Raw genomic sequence first — 25,246 nt, forward strand, 5'->3', positions numbered from 1 at the left:
GGAATCCCCTCACCAGCCATCCCCACTCTTATCACTCACTGTCAGAAACCTAGGGACCAAATAGATTCAGAGGGTGAGCTGAGGAATCAAGTCAATTTGGGTGGCGAGGGATCTTTGTAGAGTCCATTTTCAAACATCTACAGTCGGTGGAGACACATGTGGCACAGATACATTCTTAAAAGTTAGAAAAGTCAGCAGAGGGAATCAGGTTTTGAAATGTTCACAAGTCTGCGAGATCTGTACTCTTCCAAATGCTTTCTTGGGGCTGATGCGATGGGTCCGTGCTCTCCCAGTAAAACCCCAGTGAAGGAGAGAGAGGAGGGCTTATGTGACGTGCAAGGACTCGGGGCTGTGCTAAAATTTGCTGCCAAGTCTTTTTGTCCCAAATGTGTCCCAAGTTAATTGAAAAATAAAATACCCCAAACGCAGATAATATAAAATAAACTATGTATGACGATGTTTTTGAAGTAAGAGAAAATGGTCTGATTGGAGACCACTGACTCCCAACGTTCCTGAGTCACTCACCTGAGGTCCTTTGTGCCCTGGGCTTCCCTTCTCTCCTTTGCTGCCAGGAATTCCATTTCCCCCCTAATGTGGTAACGAGAAGTATAATTACATGAAGCAATGAAAACGTACTTTCTTCTTTAATGCTTTTGAAACATGTCCACAGAAAAGCGCTGGTCCAACACCACAAGTCACCTTGTAACTGTGAGGTTAAGCGTATCTTACCAAAGGGACTGAGTGGAGGCCCAGACTCCGTGGTACAGATCTTATCCAGGCATCTCTGCCTGGGTCTAAGACCTTCATCCCCCTCTGACAGGGGGAAATGAAAAGGAGACCAAAGGGAGAAATAAAACCCTTAGAAGAAGGGGCGAAGATGCAAACAACGGTCAGATGGATTCCTTTGTTGGGGCAGGTTACCTGGGCCAGAGTGCTCATCGTCAACGTGGAAAACGGAAAGCTAAGTTGTTTCAAGTTGGCCCAAGAGGACATTTTAGCAGCAGAAGCTCTACCAGAGGAATTCAAGCCTATTTTCCACTATATTAGCATCTGATGTAAGGTTCTCGTATAGATCTCTTGCATGGAAGAAAAAACTAGAGGTGCTGGTGATGTTTCCCGACTCCCGGGTACCAGCTGTACAATGGTTGTACCCACTGGATGAGCCGTCGTTCTCCGCCTGAGTATCAAAGGGACCCTGGAGCAGCTGAGCTAATGTCCCCCTTCTCCCTACAAAGGGGAGATGGATCTGGGCTGGTCACGTGGTTACTCAGCCTAAAGGATTTGCTAGCTGGGGGTTTGATTCAGGGACCCCAGAACCCGCAAGAGAATACCAAATTCTACTTTGGCGTGAGTATCTGAAACTTCCTAAAAGAAAAATGAACTCTCGAGAAGGTCTTAGGTCTAGGCACACCTTCCAGACGAATCCTGGCTTCAAGCAGGCTCCATAAGGTAACTAAATACCCATGTGTTACAAAACCATTCTCCAGGGATGACCCCAGCACCTTCCCAACATGAAGGAGAGACAGAGATGTCCTGACTCCGATGCCCATATCAGCAATGATACGATCAAGAAAAAATGGCTCATGTCTGAATCATGAGCCATTGATCACTCTCTGGAAGGCAAAAGATAGGGCTCAGGTACCTACTAATTACTAATTAGTAATTGTTACTAATTAATAGTAATTCATTGATTACTAATATAATAGTAAGGTCCTAATAATTCATTATTACTAACAAGCTGATACAATACTAGGTGAGCACAAGAGCAGCCATTTTCTCTATTCATGAGCTGCAAAATAGGAGCGGGTCTGATGGAGCACAATCACTCTCCCATGATGGGAAATGTAGAATTCCAGAAACATGGACCATGGAGGAGGGCAGGAGCAGATTAAGCATTTCTCAGTTATTTATTTTTATACAGAACTACCCACTGGCTTCCTATTGGAATAACTCAGCATTATTTATCAGCATTTATGACTATTTCAACATACCTGTGGGCCTTGTAATCCGTCAGCTCCCTGGGCACCTGGAAGTCCAGGATTTCCCGGCTCCCCCTGATGAACGAGTTTTCAGTGTTAATACTGTCTCCACATAGTTTCCATAGAGATTTTCTCTTTATACTACCTAGTACCGTAATACATAGTACATGGGCAATACTTTGACTGAACCTTGGCTCACCCCTTACTTTGCCTAGGATTCTATTCATTTCCATACTAAAAAATGAACACAAGATTGTTTCTTACTCTAGTAAAGAATTTCCCTCCCATGCAGTTGATTCCCAGTGCTTGTGAAAGGCAGTCAAATATATAACATTTGGGATCGCACAGATCCTCTTGTCTATGAGGTGCCTGTGAAGGAGGCTCTGCCTTAGGTCAGGCCCGTCCAGTTCCTGGCAGCTGAGCTGATGGGCCCTTGTTTCCCCTCCATGGGTGGGGCCATTTCTATTGCTCTACACTTCCTAGAACATCTTTGTCACATTCTTGTTCATTCCCAGTGCCATCTGCCCATGAGGACTCTCCTTGGAACCAACTACCTCGAAGGGCAGGAAGTAAAGGGTACTTACCGGGACACCTGGGGGCCCCCTTTGGCCTTCCCTTCCCTGGAACAGAAAAGGCAAAGTGTTAGTGTGTACGTAGCCAAGTGGAGGGTTCTTAGAGGCAAACCAGCCTGTTTCATTCCCTGACAGACATAAGTAATGAGCAGCTCACAGAAATGGCTTCCCTGAGGCGCTTTCGAAAGACAAGTTTTCTCGCTGGGCACTTCATTATAGACTAACATTTGGGGGATTGATTGAAAGCCAATCTGAAAGTCATTACAGATCCAGCTCCAGTCTGACAATTATTCAGGAGGTTGTTTGGAGGATCAAATCATTCTGAAGAACCTGTCTTCTATCCTTCCCTCTTCAGCAAATTCCATAGAGTACTGTCTGCTAATCAGAGGCTTCCTACATGAGAACAAGCTGTGTCCTGTCTGTCTCTCTGTCCCAGGCCCTGAATGTATCTTAGGGGAGAGTAAAAATTGTTAGGTTCAGTGCTTCACAGGTGGGCCCACTGAGGTTTGTTTCCAAGGAATTCTACGAGAAGGAAATGGCCGACGGGGTCTGCCCAATGACGTGGCGGTCCAGCGGCCGGGCCACCAGCCTGTTTGTACTTAATCAGTGGTGATTTCCATGTCACCAGCTCAGGCTCCCCACCTAAGTGTCCGCCTTTGTCACACCCTCTCCAGAGAGTGTTCTAGGCAGGAGAGGACTCAGACCCCAGATTTTAACTTCTTTTTCCCTAAACAGCAGCAATAAAGTCTATACCCTCACACCCCCCTCACCCCTGCCCCTCTGAGAGAGCTATGGAACATCCCAATCACCAGTCTACTTTGTATTGTGATAAATGACTATGATTCCTTTAGGTACAAGACAAATACTTAAAAAAAAAAAAAATTCTATTCATGCATTCAGAAAGGTAGCCATGGAAATTATTTCAGAATCGGTTTTCTTTCAACTGCCTACCTTCTGAATTTCCTTAGAATGAACTACCTGACCAAGTATCACCTCTACCACTTTGGATAATGATTCGAATTCCTCTCCTGGGGTTCTGCCCCCTTGATTCAGGTACTCTGCTTTCAAAATGCAAATGCCCTTTGGGAGAAGTTACCCATTGTAACTTGTGAGCTCTTTGTTCCTTGATGGGACTAATAGAGCTCCTGACAAATGAAAGTAGGGAAGAAACAGCAAACAAAGGTTGAGGCCACTACTATCCTGGGATGTCTCCATTAAAAGGATAAAAGAACTTTTGAACTACATGCAGACAATATTGCACAATGGTTAGGGTGTGCCTTTAGAAGTCAGGTACTCCTGAGCTCAAGGCTGCCCTTTGAAGCTTGTGTGGCACAGAGCAATTGCTCAGTAAGCCTTAGCCAGGAGGTCGGGACTCCAGACTCTGGTGTGAGACAGTCTGGGTTCAAACCCCAGTTCTGCCACTTGCTACCTATCCTGATCCTGGGCAAGTGTTCCAAGGGTCCTTGTTATTCTCATCTGCAAAATGGATATAAATAATAATATCTACCTAGTAGGCTTGTTATGAGGATTTAATGAATTAGTATTTGAAAGTGATTTGATCAGGACGTGACATAAAATAAATGCTACAGAAGTAGAAATACTATTATTTAAAAGCAGTTGTGTGTTTTTTTTTTAATGTTAGCTTATCTTTGAGAGACAGTGCGAGTGGGGCAGGGGCAGAGAGAGAGGGAGACAGAGGATCCAAAATGGGCTCTGCACTGACAGCTGCAAGCCCCACGTGGGGCTCCAACTCACAAACTGTGAGATCATGACCCAAGCCAGAGTCCAACTCTCAACTGGCTGAGCCACCCAGGTGCCCGTATAAGCATCTGTGTGTGACAGGCCAAAAACAAGGGACCTGGACTGTCGATTCTAGTGCTCTGGTTCTCAGAATATCAAGCCCCCGTCTTGGCAACAGCCGGTACAATCAACTTGCATAAGTTGGAATTCTGTCCCGCAGGCGGCCATGTCTTAGGTTTGCTTGTGTTCTTAGAATCTGTTATCTACTTAAGATCCTCTGACCCTCAGAGAGAATTCTTGCCTTCACTGGAAAAGTAGGGGAAGAGGTAGAAAAGCTTAATGTTGTTCTATATTCACACAGCCTTGTTCAGTTCAGGAGAAGAGACGTTACAAAGGAGGAGCTGGGCAGGAAAACGGGTGAAGATAGGAGAGGGCGGCTGAGAGCCTCCTGTCTCTGAAGTGATTTAGAGTCACTGGCTGGTTTGTCCAAGTAGTAATCCCCAGCCCCATCCCTAGCATCTCTTTTCAAAAGTATTTGATTGAGGGGGATAGTTATAAAGCTATTTCAAACTAAGTGTATTTTCTCTTAAACCAAGAAAAATATATATTTATCTTTAAAATTTATTGCATGTAGGGGCGCCTGGGTGGCTCAGTCGGTTGAGCATCCGACTTCAGCGCAGGTCATGATCTCACAGCTTGTGGGTTCGAGCCCCACGTTGGGCTCTGTGTTGACAGCTCAGAGCCTGGGGTCTGCTTCGGATTCTGGCTCTCTCTCTCTCTCTCTCTCTCTCTCTCTCTGCCCCTCCCCCACTTGTGCTCTGTCTCTCAAAAATAAATAAACATTTAAAAAAAATTTTTTTTAATTTATTGCATGTAGTATATGTTGCTGTTCCCTGGATTCCTCTGGTTAATTTTGATTCTCTTGTGTGGAAAAGAGGGCAAAGTCCCAGAGAATTTTTACCAGAAGCACCAGGAAGCCTAAGCCAACTGACTGTAGATCCTATCCCTTAATAACTATGATTCAAGACAAACAAAGGCAAGAGGAATTACAACACATTTCTCCACTATCTAGATCAGAGAAAAAGGCAATCGGCCATGGCCTTCAAAGTGATGAGAAGACTCCAGGTCTGCAACAGAAAAGAAGGCCAAGTATTTTCACTTCTCGATCAAACAAGGTGCAGGGTCCAATCTAGGAGACTGTGCGTTATTGTCTTTTTATGATCTCCATTCTGAGTGCATGACAAAAGGATTTCTAACACGTTATAAATATCATCTCCCACTTTAGTAATGCACAAAAAGAAAAGTGATTTCTTAGTTGTTCCATAAAAAGAAGGGGATATCCAGTATTCCTGTTTTAGGCCTGGCATCACATGGGATGCTATAAAGTTGCCCTAGGCTCTCAAAGTTGCCAGAGGCTTGTTCCTAGTCACCGGTGTTTTGGTTCATTCAAGAATTTATCTGTGATTCTTCTTTCCCATTGGCAACATCTGAAGATAAAGAGAGTGGGTTTACCCAATTCATATTCTTATAGAATATGAATATTCTTATAGCATCTTATAGAGATGCTAAGCTACAGGAGGAGAACTTTCATGTTAAAGCATTGACTCTCTCCAAAGACATTCAAAAGCTTCTGGAAGGCAGAAAGAGGAAGGCAGACTGTCACAGAGGTTCTCATCTAGGAGCAATTTTGCCCCCTACTCTCACTCCCCACTCCCCCTCATCCCAGACACTTGGCAAAATCTGCAGATGTTTTTTGTCTGCCACAACTTGGGGGGAGTGAGTGCTACTGACATCTAGTGGGTAGAGAACAGGGATGCTCTTAGACCTCCTCGAATGTACATGACAGCCCCTCACACCATCTAGCCCCAAATGACAATAGTGACAATGGATCAGCCCTGGGCCAGCCAACTCTGCAGGGGCAAATATTGTGAAAACCTTTATGGCATCGTCAGATGATAAGGAGGGGAAATAAATGTTCAAGGAAAAACTTACCCTTATTCCTCTGGAATTAGGATCACCTGGAGTCCCTTTCTGTCCAGTTCTACCCTAGAAATACAATTATTCCCCCAAGATCATAAGGCAATATATTCTGACTAATTACATAAGCATAAAAACCTCACTCACTATTAAAACAGCAGAGCAAATGTGTCATGCTAGAATCTTCTGCATGTTAACACTATTGGGTATATATCTGTTAATGAGGAAAATGGTGTAGTAACGTGCACTGCTAACTATCAGTTTCCCATTACAATAATGTCACCTGCCAGAAACTTAATAATTTAACCCATAAAAGTATAACCTACTACATATGTGTCCTGTTTTCAGAAAATAATGCTGTTTTAAATGTGAACTCGGGGCTGTTATTCAATTATAGAAGGGTTACATATTTTATTAAATAATTAAGACTTCATGAAAGCCTCCATTCAGTAACAGAATTAATCATTCATATATATGTAAATAGGTCTATAGGTTCTCTGTACGTAAAACAGAACCAATTACTTGTCTTCCTTGTTCTCCTTTGGAGCCCTTCTGTCCTTTGATGTTACTGTTGCGTCCTGGATTACCCTAGAGGAAGATATAAAAAGTATTTTAGAACCAAGGAATATCAGCTTTTTTTTTTTCAAATACAATGGTACAATGTTCATGTATTAAGCTAATTTGGGTTAAGTGAGAAGGGGTGACAGAAAATTCTCCATATTTGAAATTCATTGACTTTTGAGAAACAATACAGTAATATTTCCCCAAGTTTGAAGAGGGTTTGGTGATCAACAAAGTGATAAGAGTGTTTGCCGAAGCCATGGCAATGATCTCTTCTCTGTATCGGCAGCTTCACTGATGGCTGAACATGCTTATGCTACCCCCTTAGAGGTGTAATAAGATTCCCTTGTAACTGAGTCTGCAAATAGGGAGTCTGTAAGATTATAAGCCCAAGAAGCAGAACTGTGGAAACGTCTCCCGAAAAGGACTTTGGAAGTCTCTATATAATAATAAGGATGATTGAGATGGAACCTGAGCTCCCAGCTCCAATTTTTTTTTTTTTTTAATTTTAATTACTTTTTGAAAAGAGAGAGCACAAGCGGGGGAGGAGCAGAGGGAGAGGAGGACAGAGGATCCGATGCGGGGCTTTGTGCTGACAGGCTGATAGCAGCAAGGCCAACGTGGGGCTCAAACTCACAAACTGTGAGATCATGACCTGAGCCAAAGCCAGACGCTTAACTGACTCACCCAGGTGCCTGGGTAACTTAACTCACCCAGGTGCCCCGAAATTTTCAATATAATCAGCTAAAATCAGATGTGGACAGATTTTTCCCAAGCAGATAAGTCTTGGACAATACCTACTACCCCTGCTCCCAAGACAAGGAGACAAGCCTTCACCTAGAGGTTAGTGGGAGACACAAGGGAGAGGAGATAGGAGCTTAGAGCAACTACATAATTCAGAGCCAACCAGACCCTAGTAACTTACAGGATCTCCTGGGAAGCCCTTCTCCCCATATCTCCCAGGGGGGCCTCTGGAACCTGGGCTGCCCTAAAAAAAAATAAAATGAGCTTCTGAGTTAGCTTGTAGGAGGGTTTCAGAATGGTGTTAAAGAGTCAAGCGTGTGGTTTTGGCGCCAAGAAAGTCAATCAGACAAAATGATCCATGTTCCTTTATCCCAGCCAGTTTCCTCAGCCTTCTCAAGCGATACTCAGTTCAGTGTTAAAAGGTCAAGATGATCGCTAGTCAGGATTATCTAGAGTGACGCTGAGCAATGGGAAAACTCTCGTGATCTAGCATAGCGCTACGCCAAAGAACTTTCTGCCCTAATAGAAATATTCTCTGAGTTGTCTAAGATGATAACCACTAGCCATATGTGGCTATTGAGCACATGGAATGTGGCTAGTACAACTGAAGGGCGGGAGTTTTCACTTTCACCAATTTGAATTTAAATGTCATATATTGCTAGTGGGGATTGTACTGGACATCCCAGCCAGTCTAGGAACCTCTGACATTTATAATGCAGTTGCTCACTGGAAACCTCCACAGAAAATGCTCCAGTTGACAACTCAGACTCAAGTGTTCCCAACTGAGCTTGCCCAAGCCAGTACCGTTCCAGGCATTCTGAATGACTCCTCATTTCCTGCTTCTCTGGTCACCTAGATCTAGAGATCTGTGCCGGAGCCAGAACTAGGGTAAGAGAAACAAGTCACCTGGGGTGCAGTATTTAGGGAGACACATGTGGCAGAGCTCTGAGAAGGAGTACGTCCGTAAATCCTGCACCCCACTGCTCATTCCGGCCCGGGCCCTGCCACGTCCTTAGTATTAGTACGTCATGTGTCTGTTCTCACTGACGTTGCTTTACTTGAAGGCTTTGTCACTTCTCCCCTCGGTTGTTCCAGATCCTCTCATCTTTGCCTTGCACCTATGTCATCTCTGACACAGTCTCCACACCACCGACAAGTAGTATGTTCAACACGCAAATTCAGTTGTGGTGCCCGTACTTAAAATCTTTTAAAGGTTCCCAATCTCCTAATGTTAAAAGCCTAACTCCTCAACATGGCTCCCCGGCGTCTTCCCAATCTCTTCCGGCCACCGCTGGAAACTCACCTCCCTCTACCTGTACTCTAATGCTGAATCTGCAGTGCTCTCGAGCCTCCGTGTCTTTGCTTATGCTGTTCCTTCTGTCTAGAATGGCCTTTCTCCATGTCTTGCTAATTCCTATCATCTTCAGCTCAGGGATCATTTCCTCCAGAAAGACTTTCTGAACTCCCTCCCCACCTGAGTTAGGGCTGAGTTAGGTGCCCTTCTCTGGGCTCTCACGTAGTTGTCTACCTGGCCTCAATCACATTCTGCACTGTCATTAGCAATTAATATGTCTGTCTTTCTATGTCTGGGGATCCTTGAGGACAAGGTCAGTGTGGTTCGTCTCCGAATCATCAGCATATAACTCGATGTTTGGCACATGCCAGATATTCAAAAATATTGCATAAATAAATGGATCAGAACATATAAGCAGAGCTGTGTGAAACCAACCGGCATATATTAATCAGTATTGAAATGAATTTAAGGTAAAAAAAGTTTCACCGTGATTTACTACACCAAGGTCACCAAAATAATTCTGTATCTTTCTCTTGATTTTTATGGGTTTTTTTTTCCTGATGCAAACAAGGAAGCTACTGGGAGGCAAAAACAATCATTTTCAGACTTTTGTGGAAGACACCAAATGAAGAACCTTGCACGCTTTGAATCCCTCAATGGAATTCTTGAAGATTCCCAAATGGGAAGGCAGCATTTATTCAGTAGTAACAGGCCTTCATTGTGTGGTCAAGTCAGCTCTCAATTTTGTCCCTTCTAAGCACTGGAGCACAGCAGTTAAGACTATCTCCATCACCAAATTCTCCTTCTTTGATTTATTGAAGATTTACCTGGGATCCTGGATCACCTTTTTCTCCTTTTGTCCCAGGTAACCCATGAAAGCCCTAAAAGAAAACAAGGAAAACAAAATCCCCATTTAAAGAGCAATACGTCAACCTCATGACGATGTTACAGTACTTGAAAGATGGCTTACCTCCTCCCCATCCAGTCCGTTAAACCCATCGTCTCCTTTTTCTCCCTGAGGGACAACAAGGAGCACAATCAGGTCAGAGGGGAGCTCGGCCACATGCTTCCTGGGAAACTAATCCCGCCAGGAAATCAAATTCGACTGAGAAGACACTACAGTACCTTGAATCCAGAATATCCTTTGGCTCCCTGTAAAAGATGAAATATCTCTCACTGACACATCAAAGATAGTCAGAAGGTGGATTCACACCCTGTTGGGGCGGGATGTGGCTGCCTCCCTAAAGAGGGTGATTGTGTTGTTCTTTAGTGGCTTCTGGTTCTACAATCACAGAGGTTATATAGGTGGGATTGAACACCACCTATGTTTTGAGGTGGGCTCAAAACTCATTGAGGTTTCTAAGAAGTAGAATTAGTCTGAAGGGGAGGACACTAACATGTAATTGGAGAAAGGGAAAGGGGCGGGGCATGGGGGGATGGAAGAGAGAAAAGGAGGGAGGGAGGGAGGGAGGGAGGGAGGGAGGGAGGGAGGAAAGAGGCAAGAGGCTGTTGTAGGGAATTCAAGATCACATTTCCAGCAGGGCTTACCTTTTGGCCGTGCTCCCCTGGACATCCTGCAATCCCTTTATCTCCTGTGGGTCCAATTTCTCCTCGTCTTCCCTAAGAAAAGGTACCCAAACAGGTATCCAAAGTGACTCGTCTGTCAGATGCTGCCAGCAGTTTACTTTTTAAGAGAGAAGCCAGAGCAACAGGAGGACTCTGAGCTTCAGACAGAGCAAATCTTTCCACAAATGTGTTCATTTAACTCTGGTTTTCCCCCTCTATTCCAGCGTCTTCCGTGCCAACCTGCAGGGCTTCCTTGCAGACCCAAGATCACACAGAAGTGCGGGATGAACCTGGATGTTTTACCATCTCATCAGACAGCACAAAGGTTTGGAAGTCAATCTACTTTCCAGCCACCTTTCAAATACTCCAGTAATACGCGTTGGCCCTGAAATTGTGCCCAAGGCCCCAGTGCTGCGGGAAAAGTCAGTACTGAAGCAAGCCAGTCCCAGGGGACTGGGGCTGAGTCCAAGGAGCTGAAGGGAGGGAGGGGCCACTACCACAAGTGCTGGGAGATGGGGAATGCTCGTGTTCACGGAAATGACCCCCAGGTGAAAGAGCCCGAGTCAGATCATCCGCTTGGGGGGGAAAAGTGTTCAAGGTCAATGATGTACACATCTCCTAGCAATCCTGGTTCTCCCGGGAAATATTTAAACACAGGTAAATGCCGGCGTAAAATGAATCTCGAGGGAAAAGCAATGTTGTGCTCCTTGAGGGCAGGAGCCCCCAGCTATCTCTTTCCCCAGTTGTGTCCCTGGTGCCTGGCTCAAATCTGGGTGCAGGGTGGATGCTGACGGTTTGCTGTTTGGATAACTAATTGTTTAGCAATGAGCTTGGTTCTTCCCTTCCTGAGAGGTGATGGGAGAAGGGATTTTCCTTCTTCCTGCTTTGCTTTCTTTATTCTGAAGATTACTCCCAGGAAAGCAGGAGGCCTCACTTGTGGCCAAAGGTCGCAAGAGCTACCAAAACACTGCAGCTTCCCATTGACTAGACGGTCAGCCAGATGAGGGCTCAAGGCCAGACACCCGGTCAAAGCCCTCAGTGCTGCCTGGGTGGGCTCCGAGACCCCTCTGCAGCTACGTGGTAGGTGAGTTAGAACTCTCCCCTCGGTGGTCATTGTGTAAACTAGGATAGCACTAGAGTCAGAGGAATGTATAAATGTTTTACAGATCGGCAGACTGGGGGTCAGGAAGTTAAGTGTCCTGCCAAGGTCTCTGGTCCAGGTCATCCCTTGGCTGTCTGACTACACAGCCTGTGCTTTTCATCATAACTTGCCGCCCAGATGAAGAGCTAGCTTGCAGCTAAGGAGATGGAGGTGGAGGCTGGATGCTTCCTGAACTTTCCCTGCCCCAAACAGAGCCACCCAAGTGTTTCAGTTCCTCCAAATCTATTCTCCCAATTTGATTGATGAATCTAGTGAGATTTCCGGTTTGAGGGTCAAAGATTGAGATTAGAAAACTTCTGTGTACCACGTAACCACAAAGCCGAGCCTCTCCATGTACTAAACGCTGAACTCTGGGTCCAAAGGCAGCCCCTCAAGATAGCCTTGCTTCACCCTGCAGGGGGATGTGGGGGGACCGGAGCGTGCCCGGCTCCCTGCCACTGATAAAAACATGCCAGGCAACGTGTAGGTAAGTCTGCTTCCTCCTTCCCCCCAAAAGTACGTTTGGCAAGTACTCATGACCCAGACAAGTAAAAGGAGGGGGAAACAACCTATCTTCCTCCAAAACCACCAGAAAACCCCTTCTGTAGGAACATAAGGCTTTCCATGCAAAAGAAAATCACTGCTCATGTCGTGGGAGAGGGTCAGAAGAACTTACAGGGTCCCCGTCCTCTCCCCGATGTCCTCTGCTGCCTTTTATACCCGGAGAGCCCTGGGAGGGAAGAGAGAAAATGCACTTCAGCTGGCTTCCTCCAATTCGAACTTGTGAAATCGTTAGGCGTTATAGACAAGTCCCTCCCTTCAGCTCACTCACAGCGCAGGCAGGAGTGGCTGTGAGTCTGGGGAGAGTCTGACAACCTCTGACCTCTACAGGAAGGTGACCTGTGGATTTCACGTTGCAGGTCAGGGCATCCGGGTCAGTCCGCACCTGAGGCTGCATGGCCGGCAGCTGTGGCCACCGTAACTCTCCCAGCAGGCAAACTGGTCACTTTCCAAAGAGAGCATTTTCTTCTGCTTTTCTGAGAGCTCAGGGAAGAAGCACTCCTCCCGACAACAAGGCTACATATCCCTTGTGATCATCTCTCCCTTTGCCACGTGTGCTTTCACTGCCTTGTGGCCTATTTGTGGCAAAGATTTAAACTGAGGTTTGCTTTCCTCACCCAGTAACACAGGTCCTGACTTACCCCCAGACATACTTGATAGGTTAGTGTTGCCTGCTTTCAGACTTTTTATAAATGGAACCAGACTATATGTATTCTTCTACATTTTACTTTTTTTCTTTTTTTGGCTATTACAGTGTTTGTAACACCTATTCATGTTGTCGTATATACCTGTAGCTCATTCATTCTCATCACCTTAGAGCACTCCATGAATGAAGAGACCATATTTATTTAAGCTATCGCTGTGTAATTGATCTTGTATACTGCATTTTTAAAAAGCCTATTAATCTGCAATGCTTTGCTCTCTTTGCAGCTCAGTTTCATTCACCGCCGATGAAGGACAACTTTCCCCACTGTTTCTAACACCTCTTGCACCTTCCAAACTGTTGAAAGCAGGTGCAAAAGTACAAATCGCAAAACCGAGGGGGCGCCTGGGTGGCTCAGTCGGTTAAGCGCCTGACTTCAGCTCAGGTCATGATCTCACGATTCGTGGGCCCTGAGTTTCAGCCCCGCGTCAGGCTCTGTCCTTGACAGCTCGGAGCCTGGAGCCTGCTTCAGAGTCTGTGCCTCCTTCTCTCTCTGCTCCTCCCCTGCTCATGCTCTGTCTCTGTCTCTCAACAGTAAATAAATGTTAAAAAAAATTTTATTAAAAAAAATTGCAAAACCGAGGAGCAACATCATGAGGGATATATAAGGAAAACGGGAGTTATTCTTCACAGCAGTATTCAAAAGTGAGCCCCTCTGAACTGGCTCCTACACCACAGGAGTCACAGGAAATACCCAAAGAAGACACAGTGAACTAAATGCCCGAAGCAATTCCACGAGGACCCAGTGAAGTCTGCACATTCAGCCACTTGGCCTCAGCCCCACCCACCCTCTCAAGGCACAACTGAATGGCACCTTCATGGCCTGCAGTCCTGGCATCCCAGGAAGACCTGCACTCCCTGAACACTTGCAAAATGTGCAGCAGCAAGTCCTCTCTGCAATGTTTCCCTGGAAAAAGCAAACAAGAGAGCAACAATTGTCAGGAACGTCACAACGTTAAGAACTATATTCACGCAGATCATAACGCACCAACTACACGGCCATCTTTTCTCTTTTGGGGAGGGGCTGCGGAGGATCAGAGGTGCTTTTTGACTTAATACTGAAGACAGGGCACTGGGCTAGCAACTGTGATGCATGATACCCTCTCCCAGGAAATGACCTCTCTATAGAAAGGGCGACTGCCCCACAGAGGACCACAGGCTGAGTTTGCACATGACTGGCTGGCTCCTAGTTGACAGACTCCTCTTTTCTGAGGATTTCTGCAGCATAAACTGCTGGGTGATTTTTTATTTAATGAGGGGCTAGTTGGTTTTTTAGTTCCCTGTGCATTCATTTGGTGAGATGATAAGGGCGGAAGGACACACAAAACCAAACATACGCGGCTTACAGGGCACCTGGGTGGCTCAGTCAGTTGAGCGTCCAACTTTGGCTGGGGTCATGATCTCATGGTTGGTGAGTTCCAGCCCCACGTTGGGCCCTGCTGTGGTGACAGCTCAGGGCCTGGAGCCTGCTTCGGATTCTGTGTCTCTGTCTTTCTCTGCCCCTCCCCTGCTCATGCTCTGCCTCTCTCTCAAGGGTAAATAAACATTAAAAATTTAAAAAAGAATATGCGGCTCAGGTCTTTCACACTTTTTCACATACTAAAGACCATGCGCTGAGTGTAATGGGGTAAGCAAGGCACTCTCTGGAAATGCTCATCAAAATTCCAGTTTCGTTCTGATGGCCTTTTGAGTAACTGCGTGTCTGTTCCACAACTCACCAGGTACTGTGATAGCATCTTGCCCAGTTCTCTTGTTCCAATGGTCAGATGAGTCCTGTAATCAAATCCCTTCCCAAATTCAAAGCTGGAAAACTCATCGTGGGCAGTCGTGTTTAGGGAGACCACCAGAAGTGCATCGAGTCCTGGTCAGTAAACATGACAGATTCAAAACAAAAGGGGTTGCACGTTAAAAAAGAGGAAAAGCCCATCCTATTTCTACTTGGTGAACGGTGTTCAGAGAATCAAAAAGGGGAAACGGAAACATTAAGAAGAAGCGGGACTCTTGATGTATGAGGAACCCAACAACTTTGCTTGCTTGCTCAGGCCTCAGTAAGAAATCCCCAGAGAAAAAGTATTCCAAGAGCAACTATGTACAAATCTGACAGAAAAACACTAGCAGAAAACTGTGTTTAATGCCTCACCACCAAGTTTTGATGCAATTCTTGGGCATTTAAAAGCAATTTATAAGAAAGGGAATTGTTCAGCTTCAGAGTTTTTCTGAATTTTTAAATTAACAGTAGTTCTCAGAGCACCTGGGTGGCCCCTTTGGTTGAATGTCCGACTCTTGATTTCAGCTCAGGTCATGATTTCACAGTTTGTGAGATCGAGACCCACATTGGGTTCTGTGGTGACAGAACAGATCCTGCTTGGGATTCTCTTTCTCTCTGCCCCTCTTCCTCCTCTCTCTCCCTCTCTCTCTCTTTCTCTCTCTCAAAAATAAATAAACATTTAAAAAAAATAGTTCTCAAAGTCATCTCCACAGCCAAACACCCCTGGGGGCTCGGGCCCTGAGAGCTTGAGGAAAGCTCAGGGTGAAGTGTTGGCCATAACCAGATTTCATTCATTCATTCATTCATTCATCCACTCACTTGTTAATTCATTCACTAGTCCATTTACTCTGTCTATCCTTTCATTAAACAAATCTTTGTTTATTAGGAGCCTATTATGTATCAATCATTGTATCAGGGATACACGATGAATAGAACAGGCACACTCTGTCCCTGCAGAGAAGTACATACAGTCCAATAGAAAAGGAAGATAGGGATCAGATAGTTGCCCTGAGAAGTGATAAGTGTCCTGAGACAGAATGGCAGCATGCTTTGAAAGCCTAAAGGAGAAACTCCTAACTCAGCCCTGTAAAGTCATGGAAGGTATCCGCCAAGAACTGATGTCTAAGCTGAGCCTGAAGGACGAATGGAAGCTGGTCAAGGAAGAGAACCAGAGACTGAAGGTGGAGAGAAGGACTGGGGAGGAGCTGAGATGGGGGAGAGTTTTATGTAGAAGAAAAGTGTATGCCAGGATAGGGAGGACTGAGCCATGAGGTGTACTGGAGGAAGAAGCAGGTGGCTCTGAGTGCCTGGGGTACTAAATGTGGGGAGTGAAGGAAGGCGGGAGTGGGGAGCGGGGGTGGGACCCTGCAAAGTGCCAGAAGCTGTACTAAGGAAACTGATGTGCCCAGAACAGTGGGAAAGGAGGGTGACATAACCCAGCAATCATGCAGGAGACTTTGTGGCCTCCAGGGAGGTTGCCCACAGAACCTAAACCCCAGAAGCCAGCGTGGGTCTACGCCCAGAAGTCTCAAACAATGCACCCCGTCTAATGATCAGTGGACCCTCCTGTCACTGCATATGACTCTCAATTTCTGCATTTAGCTTCCAGCTCAGTCTGAAACTATGACATGGATAGTAAGAAGTGCTTTTCAAGATCCGTGTGTCTGTCCTTCACATGGATAATCAGAAACAGTAAGGAGTGTCCTAGGTCAGGTGCCCTGGAAGCAGGATCTAACGGAAGAATTTGCGTGTATCTAGTTTATTAAGGGGGAGAAAGAAGGGGAAGTTGTAAGCAAAGATGTGTGTCAGTAAGGGCTTCACCTTAATCTGATTCCTGAAGGACTCTGGGGTATAAACTGTATCACAGTTGACCCACTGGAGGCAAAGGTGCTGGGTTTTTGTATCCCTATATCGATGCCCCCCCCTTCCATTTCTAGGTGGCACATGGTATAAACCCACCCCTGGTCCAAGGGTCAGGTAAGGGTTCAGGTCAGTCAAGGACTCATGACTGTAGGTCACAGGTGTAAGCACTTGGTCATGGCATTTGCAGCCCCTGGGGGATCAGTGTGCAGGTCTAGGGGTTCTGGGGAGGCACCAACAGCATCTGTTACTAGTGGCCAGACAGATCCCAAGATCTTTGGCACCTGAGTAAGTAGGGACTTGTTTAGTACCTTCTGTGCTTCACCACTTAAATTCACAACTCAGTACCTGCTTCTCTGAGCCTGTCTGATTGATTTTCAAGCATTATCTTGCTTTCACCCCCAAGACCATCTGAAAAGATGAGCAGCACCTAGAGAAAGAGGAAAGCAGAAAATGGGACGATGTGAAAATGAAACATATAACTGGGGAGGAAGAAACAAACAAAAGAACACGGAGATGGGAGAGAGACTGTGACGTGAGTACCTGTCCTTGGGATGTAGATTCCTTCTTAAACGTATTCCACAGAGACCGCAAGAACTGTGCATTCAGATGAGTTGGCCCATTAACGGTGACCTGCAGCAGCCTGTCAAATATTGCTTTCTGGTAGATTTGGAACTCAGTAGGGAATTCTCCATCATCGTTCACCTTGAAGGCCACGTTCATCTGCACCTCTGCGCCTGCCCCACAGCTTACCCCCCTGATGGAGGTCATGTCCTCTAAGATGCCTGGGAGGTATGATTCCAGCCGGGGGTGGTCCTCGAACAACTGCGCCCCCGGCAGTTGAGTGGAAATGTCAAACCCAACCACGACGTCCATAAAGCAATCTGGAGACCAAGGAAAATGAGGCCAGGTTAATGAGTAGACAGGAACAAGGAAGGGAAGACGAGGCAGAAAATAAGGAGAGCAGTCATGGCATGGCCCAGGGCTGGAGGGACTCTAGCACCCACAAAGAAAGAAGGAAGATATTGGCTGCTTGATCAACATATAACACAGGTGTTTCCTCTCTCCTTTTTCAAATATTACAAGTTCCAATAGCTATTTGAAGTTCCAATCATGGTTCAGCCTCATTCTCAGAGGCTGGCTTCCTGGCTGGCTGTGTGTGTGTGTGTGTGTGTGTGTGTGTGTGTGTGTGTTTGCACATGCATATTTTCTTCTTTTAATGATGACATACTATGATTCATATGATCATATTAAATATTTGAATTATCCTTAGAGATGGTTTAATCCGGAGATCACACATTCAAATGGCTGTAAAGGCCACGTGGATAATGTAAATGAGCTAAATGGGCAGGGAGAACAGAGGATGGATGGAGACTAACCACCCATCTGGTCACTGCTCAGCTCCAGCTGAGAGTCAGCCATGTGGGAAAAGGGACCCAGTGTTGTCAGATAGAGTTTTCAGAGAGAAGCCTGAAATCTAGATTTTTATGTGAAATCTTCAGTTTGTAAAAGCTGGCAATTAATCTTAACAAGTTGTCAACACTGCATAGGACAAACACAATTCAGCTACAAGTTGCCATTTGGACACCTCTGACCCTTCCCAGTTGCTCATTGTACACATGAGGAAAGAATGATTCATGGAGGTTGCTGCTGTTGAACCAGAATAAGAACCCCGGATTTCTGATTCCAGTCCCAGGGCCCTTTGCCCCACTGTAACCTGCTTCCAGCTGAGCACCCCAAATGGGGTGTAGAAGATCTGGAGACCTTGAAAACACCAACCCATTTTGTGAAAGAAGTAGCTTCAGTCATAACTCTAGAAACAGAAGCACACTGAGGAGTTTCTGCACGTTGTACCAGTTCTACAAAATGTTATCATTCACCGCTGCTTCCTGGTGTGCTGTCTTCCCAACTCCCAGCCCAAACATACAGAACCTGAGTCCCACACGGTGACTCTCAGCTGGAGCGAGCAACACCCTCCCCATGAGATGCGCCATTGCTCTCCATTCTTTTCCTTCCCTCCCGGCCTCCCTGACTCATTTATATTACCTTCCTGGCCTTTGCAGCCATTTGTGTTTGTGACCTCTGGGTATTAAATAATCCCCAGGACAATTCAAATCTTCACCATGTTATGATTACACGAATGCCATCATGTGCAATTTAAGAAACAAAACAGATGAACATGGGGAAGGGAAGGAAAATTAAGATAAAAACAGAGAGGGAGGCGAAACATAGGAAACTTAAATACAGAGAACAAACTGGTTGCTTGTTGGGTAGGGAGATGGGCTAAATGGGCAAGGGACATTAAGGAGGGTACTTGTTGGGATGAGCACTGGGTGTTATATGTAAGTGATGAATCACTAAATTCTACTCCTGAAACCATTATTACACCACATGTTAAGTAACTTGGATTTAAATAAAGTAAAAATATAAATTAATAAATAAATTAATTAATTAAAAAACATGCACATAGATAGGCTCATATAGACACACACACACACACACACACACACACACACACAGGAACACTGAGTCCCTTACAAGACCGTTTAATAAAGTTAAAATAGTAAAGCTGTCAACCTGCAAATGTTAGCTTTACTTACTTCCTACCAGTTGCAAGGCATCATTCTAGGACTTCCAGAAGTGGAAAGGGTAGAAACAGGAGACTGAGGTCCAGGTGCAAAGAGGGGCATAAACCCGGGGTTGGAGTGAAGGGACAGGGCTGACCAGAGGACACAACCCAGGGCCTCCTCCAGCCTCTGCATCCTTTCCCTTGTCTCTGAGGGTGGCTGGCTGATCTCAAGCTTCCCAGAAACAGAGAAAAGTTCTATTTTCACTGTGCACTATTCTAAAAATATGTTCATCTAGAGCTGGCCCCTAGGATACCTTGGGAAATGAAGCACTGGGAAGGTACAATTAAATTAAAAAGAAATAAAGAACAAGGGGAACACTTACTGGTTTTCCCGCAGCTCTGGCAGATTTCACGGACCATTCTTTTCTTCGTCTCTATATCCCTTAAGTTACTAAAGTCTTGGAAAGTGAATACTTTTTCAGAATTGCCTGTTATTGGCAGAAGTTGTTCCTTATGAACATTTCCTATGCCCCAAGCCAGGACACAAATTCCAAGGTTTTTCAGGATTTTTACTTCCTCTGACACATCATAGTAGGGATCTCCAGATGTGATAACTACCAAAATTTGAGGGACACCAGCGTTTCTTCTCCCACCAGAAGGTGGATCAAACATGACTTTCACTTTTCTAAGAGCCAGGTCAATTCGTGGAAACCCCTTGCTCTTGGTGATTTTTTGAATTTGAGTCTTCAACTTGGCTATAGTCAGAGAGTTTTTCAACTCAATAATTTTTTGGAAGTCACGGCCAAATTGAGCCAGCCCAATTTTTATTCCCTGAGATTCAATGTTAAAATTATCAATGATGTCTGACAGAAAAGTTGTCATGGCAACAAACTCTGAGTTGGATACCATGTCAGAGCCATCAAAAAAGAAAACCACATCGGCTTCTTGAATGTTGCAGGCTGCAATTGGAAAAACAAAACAATTATTTTCCTCATGAATGATTCAAAAATTTCTCTTTCCTTCAATACTTAAATTGCTTTACTAAATCCCCACATTAGTAGCAAATTGAAATAAGTTAACAGAAGAGAGGATCAGCTATTGGCCCTCAAAGAGAAGGAAACACAGTGCGAAGGAAGAAAAGGTAATAGACTTTGTTTCAAATTTTAATATTTTCATGATTCATTTGAAAGGGCACTGAAAGTTGCTCAGAGAAAAAGAGAAGTTTGAATAGCTTGAAGCCACTCACTAAAAGTAATTGCAAAGGCTAGAAATCCCCTCGACACACCCAGATTGGATGGTTCGCCCAAGTCAAGGTAATGGTACCCCTGTACTATATTCAGTATTCCTGTTACTAGTAATGCTACCACTTTGCATGTGTGTTGAGAAATACCATTTTTTAAACAATGCTCTTGGCATACAGTAAGTTAATATTCATGACCATGTTTTAATAAGTTAATCTAATTTTATAGATATAGAAGTAGAATTCAGAGGTTAAGTAACTTGCTTAAGAATACACAATTATTATACTGTGCAGCTGGTACATGGACTGCCTCATCGTTTTATCTCTAAATAAAAGTATTTTTTCTACTGCAGTTTTTTTATAATATCATACCCCACATATTAAAACTGAATGGGACAAGTGCTAATGGCTAGTAAACACAGCATGGGGTCATCTCCCTGAAATCCAATGAGAAATGTCCCATAACGAAGGGATAATCTTCTATGCTCTGTTCCAATCAAATGCAATGGCTGGGACAGGGCCAGCACCGAAGTGATTACTAAAGGCAATTGAAACAAAGGGATGCCCACTGCCACACAATCATTTGTAAGGGTAGTCTGGCAGAGACACACAGCTGGGCTGCCCAGATAGACTTTCAAGGAAGGATTTACTGCCTGGTTGTTGGCGCATGGTCAGCAGAGGGCTTCCGGCTGTCGACTCCTTCAGGGTCAGCCTTACTACAGGGAGATGTCTTGCCAAAGACCGTGCCCTGCCCAGGGCAGCTCACATCTGGGGACTAAGTGAGAAGGGGGTATGACCGCCCAGCCAGCTTAGTCTGATGCTGGACAACGCTGATGGGCAATGCACGCTCCAGAGCTCTTTGCCGGGTTTGGAGCTCTGTCAAGCATGCATCACTGTTTGACTTTTTCCCAGCTTTTTTTCCTAGGTGTGGATCCCTAATAAACATCTTGCATCTTAAACTCCGCCTCAGCATCTGCCTCTGAAAGGTATGCATGGGAGAGGAGAATAAAACCGCTTCCATCTTTGTAGGAAAAGACCGTGTATCCTGGTGATGTACTAGATTTGGTGGGGACCCAATGATTAACAAGGGGCCAAGCCTGCCCAAGGAGGCCACAGTCTTGCGACAGATACAGATAAGGAAACAGCGAATCTGCATTCAGTGCTACCACCAGGAGCAACAGAAGGTGCAGGAGCTGGGAGACACAGTGGGGTCACCGCCAGGAATTGGGGCGGGAAACTGGCGCACAAAGGCTGCAACACGACAGCTAAGCTAGATGTAGCCAGGGAAAATGCTGGGCTGGCATGTTTGTGGTGGGTAGAATACTGTGTACAGAGATGCCATTTCAGATCGACAGGAGAGATTGTGAAGGGGGGAGGGGCAGCAGGTGAGGCTGGAGCTGTGGGCAAGGCTAGATGGAACTCAGCAGGTCAGTAGTTGTAAACTGTAAGCAGAGCAGTGACATGGTCCAGTGCGTGTTAGGAAGATCACTGTGTTGAGAACGGAATCAAAGGTGGCAAGATGAAGGGCAAGGAGACTAAATTTCACAGTGGGAGTCCAGGGACAGGCTAGAACGGGCAGAACTGAGAAGGCCCCACTGCCTTGGGAGAAGTCACAATTTTTTTTTCTTACAGATAATACCATCACCATTCTGTATCTGAAACCCAGAAGATTAATTCATTGCTCACTTTGAGCTCAGGTGGCAAATCTTACACTTTCCTCAGGTATGATGCCTCCAGACTACTCCACCCTACTGGTATCTCATGGAATCAGCTTAGGTCCCTTCCCTCCCTGCTCCTACCCACCAGCCTCCATGACTCCCTATTGAACTCCCATATTCTTTCCTCTGCATTAGTGGCCCTTATCCAGAAAAGCACATCAGACCACTTGAACCTCCTGTGGCCCTAGAGAATGTCTCTAATCCCAGTTAGAAGGCCCTGGATCTTTGAAGACAAAAGTCTATCTGTCAAACCATGCAACTCTCCATCCGAGTCTGGCCTGAAACTGGTGCTCAGTGGTTGTGCTGAGACTATTATGCAAATGGAATAGTACAAGTGGCCCCGAAATGGGGTAAGGTGAATACAATCCTAAGTAGAGTTCCTTTCTGCCAAGAAAAAGGCAACAAGGTGGCAAGACCTCAAAGAGTATTTCTGAAACTTCCTTCCATAAGCTCTTCAATGCACACCATGGTGGGAGGGGAACTTTCAGATCTTGTTCAATCAATGCATTTGAGAGATGAGAAAATATAGCCTGAGCAGAGAGATGTTCAGCCATGACACCCAGGTAGTGGGAAGCCAAGATTTAATTTATGTTTTGCTTAACCTTTTATTGCTACCCCCACAGAAGCTTTAAAAATCACAACTTACGCTCACGTGCGTTGATACACATTCTTTCTTGCAGAGGCAGGTAAAGATCTTCCAGTTTGTTGAAATTTCCTACATAGAAAATATTGCTTTTATTCCCTGCGATAGCCTCGAGTTCAAATGGGTTGGCCTCTCCTACGCCCACTGCATAGATGTTGATGCCTTTGTTTCTTAACTTCAGTGCTGTGTCATTGAGCCGATTTCGGTCATGGGACTCCCCATCGGTGATGATAATCAACATCTGCTTCACATTTTCCTCGATGCGGCTGCCATGTTCTTTTGTGAACATTATGTTTGTGTGTTCGAGAGCCTTGGCAGTCCAGGTATCCCCTCCGGTGTGCCTGCGTCTCCTCAGATTCTCAACGATTGCAGATCTACTTGAGTATCTACTAAGGTGGAAAAGAACCTCAGGATCATTTGAGTATTTGAGAGCTCCAACCCGAACGCGGTCGATGCCAACATCTGCTTTCTTCACCAAATGGATAGTTAGGTTCATCATGCTTTCTTGCTCTTCTGTACCTATGCTGCTTGAATGATCCAGCACAAACACGATGTCTAACACCTTGATATTTTTACAATCTGGAAGAATAAGGAACCAGGCATCACAATCTTTCTACAGTGTATCCTACACAGACAGTTGAGAAGGGGGAGCAAACTAACATTTGCCATGAACCTACTATGTGCCAGACACTGCACCTTTTGTTAGAGAGGGCTTACTCTGTTTTACAGAGTAAGAAACTGAGGCTCAGTGATGTCCAAGCTACCCCTGATTCCAAGGACATTGTACTTGACAATGGCTCTGTGGTCAGTGTTTCTTAAGCCACGCCACTTTGTTCTGCTACATCTCATTAGGACACAGGATGTCTTTTGCTCGGCAGGCTTTCAACTGAAAGGAAATGTCAGAAGGTAGTTCAATGTCAATGTAATGGTGAGACATGACTAGTGTTTGCCAAACTGGCGTGCTGTTTTAAAGAGCTCAGAGGCTCCCTGTATAAGCTGGGATTTTTTTTTTATCTTACTCCCTCTAGTTCCAGCTGTCTTTTCAGCTTCTGGTCAGCTAACTTTCCCAAACCCACCATGCCTCTCGGCATTCATTTGTGCTCCTTCTCCTGATCTCCTGAGTTAGAACCCAGAAAGGTCCCAAGTAGGGAGAGCTAAGGCCCTTATCCCCTCATCTCAGCCCTAAGCTCTCCTCCACATCAGAAGCCAAGTGACCACTCTGGATAGGTCTCCAAAGTATGGGGTTTCTCTCCCCTTTTTTTCTTCCCTCAGTAACTTAAGCATATGCCTTTTGGACTTTCACTTTCTCCACTTTCTACCTATATATGGTAACTCCAATCCTTATTTCTGGCAATGAGGTCTCAAATTCTCAAGCTTAAGATGCAATGGAACCTGGGGCAATGACCCACCAAGATTTAGTGATTAGTCATGACTTGAGGTTTATGAGTCGATCTAATGTGTAAGCCAGGGAAATTTCACCTTATGCTATAGAAAGGGCCTCCACCAACATTATATTTATCAAAATGAAGAAATGCCAGGAAAAGCCCCATGGATTTCAAAGGTGGGGATGTGACCTTAAGATAAACCTTTCTTAGAATGTCTCAACATTACTAAGAATTTGGCAATCATTGCCATTTTTTTTTTTTTTTAAGCAGGCTCACATCCAGCATGGAGCCCAATGCGGGGCTTGAACTCACAACGCTGAGATCAAGGCCTGAGTTGAGGTCAAGAGTTGGATGCATGGGGCGCCTGGGTGGCTCAGTCGGTTGAGCATCCAACTTCGGCTCAGGTCACGATCTCACGGGTTCGTGAGTTCGGGCCCTGCGTCAGGCTCTGTGCTGACAGCTCAGAGCCTGGAGCCTGTTTCAGATTCTGTGTCTCCCTCTCTCTACCCCTTCCCCGTTCATGCTCTGTCTCTCCTCTGTCTCTCAAAAATGAATGAACGTTAAAAAAAAAAAAGAGTTGGATGCTTAACCAACTGAGGCACCCAGGCACTCCAGAAATCATTGCCATTTTAACTAAGCTGTTAAGAGAGAACTCACAGCGCCACTGTCTAAAACTCAGACTTAGGCCAAGACATTTTGTTTGTTACCTTTGTAAAGATTTCTCACACATAATTCTGAATAATATAGTCCAAAGGTCTCTATGTTGCTAGGGGAACAACATACAACAAATTTACTAATACTTCAGCATGTTCTCTTAGTGGTACCCATAAAACAGGTAACAGCACGTGGTAGATTTAAAAGCACAGGTGTTTTTAGTCTGACATGTGTATTTATAGCAACTTCTCTATTAAGAGCCATTAAAGTTGATGGACTCAAACTGAAGATTTGCTCAACACAAGTTTTAAAGTACGACAGTTCGTGAGATAAAATGATCTCAAGCAATCATTTTTAAAAAGTAACAACTTGAAATTTTCTAAAGCTATAGACACATGAAAAAGCAAATGTAAAATATCTCTCTGACAGTGGTGAAGAAGAAAAATGCAAAAGAATGAAAGTACACACTATATCTTTAAAATACAGGGGATATTTAGGGGGTTATGCTTAGGACATTGGATTTAATTTAACTAAGAGGAAGATGAATTTGTTTCTCTAATTATTTACTATT

The 25,246-nt window shown here is 45.0% G+C and overlaps 1 protein-coding gene across 1 annotated transcript in view; it reads right to left on the bottom strand.

Moving 5' to 3' along the window:
- The window catches only part of COL6A5 (collagen type VI alpha 5 chain), a 131,430-nt gene that overhangs the window by 50,605 nt on the left and 55,579 nt on the right, over nucleotides 1-25,246 (bottom strand). Inside the window, exons 7-23 of the mRNA XM_053903818.1 lie at nucleotides 22,640-23,215; nucleotides 19,419-19,994; nucleotides 17,010-17,350; nucleotides 16,815-16,896; nucleotides 14,557-14,699; nucleotides 13,653-13,745; nucleotides 12,251-12,304; nucleotides 10,416-10,487; nucleotides 9,993-10,019; nucleotides 9,838-9,882; nucleotides 9,695-9,748; nucleotides 7,755-7,817; nucleotides 6,791-6,856; nucleotides 6,284-6,337; nucleotides 2,564-2,599; nucleotides 1,992-2,054; nucleotides 526-588 (exon numbers count right to left, since the gene is read on the bottom strand). Coding sequence (XP_053759793.1) covers nucleotides 526-588; nucleotides 1,992-2,054; nucleotides 2,564-2,599; nucleotides 6,284-6,337; nucleotides 6,791-6,856; nucleotides 7,755-7,817; nucleotides 9,695-9,748; nucleotides 9,838-9,882; nucleotides 9,993-10,019; nucleotides 10,416-10,487; nucleotides 12,251-12,304; nucleotides 13,653-13,745; nucleotides 14,557-14,699; nucleotides 16,815-16,896; nucleotides 17,010-17,350; nucleotides 19,419-19,994; nucleotides 22,640-23,215 — 2,408 coding nt within the window. The remainder of the gene's footprint in view (nucleotides 1-525; nucleotides 589-1,991; nucleotides 2,055-2,563; nucleotides 2,600-6,283; nucleotides 6,338-6,790; nucleotides 6,857-7,754; nucleotides 7,818-9,694; nucleotides 9,749-9,837; nucleotides 9,883-9,992; nucleotides 10,020-10,415; nucleotides 10,488-12,250; nucleotides 12,305-13,652; nucleotides 13,746-14,556; nucleotides 14,700-16,814; nucleotides 16,897-17,009; nucleotides 17,351-19,418; nucleotides 19,995-22,639; nucleotides 23,216-25,246) is intronic.

This window comes from Panthera pardus, unplaced genomic scaffold (assembly GCF_024362965.1).
Source record: "Panthera pardus isolate Hobbes unplaced genomic scaffold, ASM2436296v1 HiC_scaffold_16, whole genome shotgun sequence".
NCBI lineage: Eukaryota > Metazoa > Chordata > Mammalia > Carnivora > Felidae > Panthera > Panthera pardus.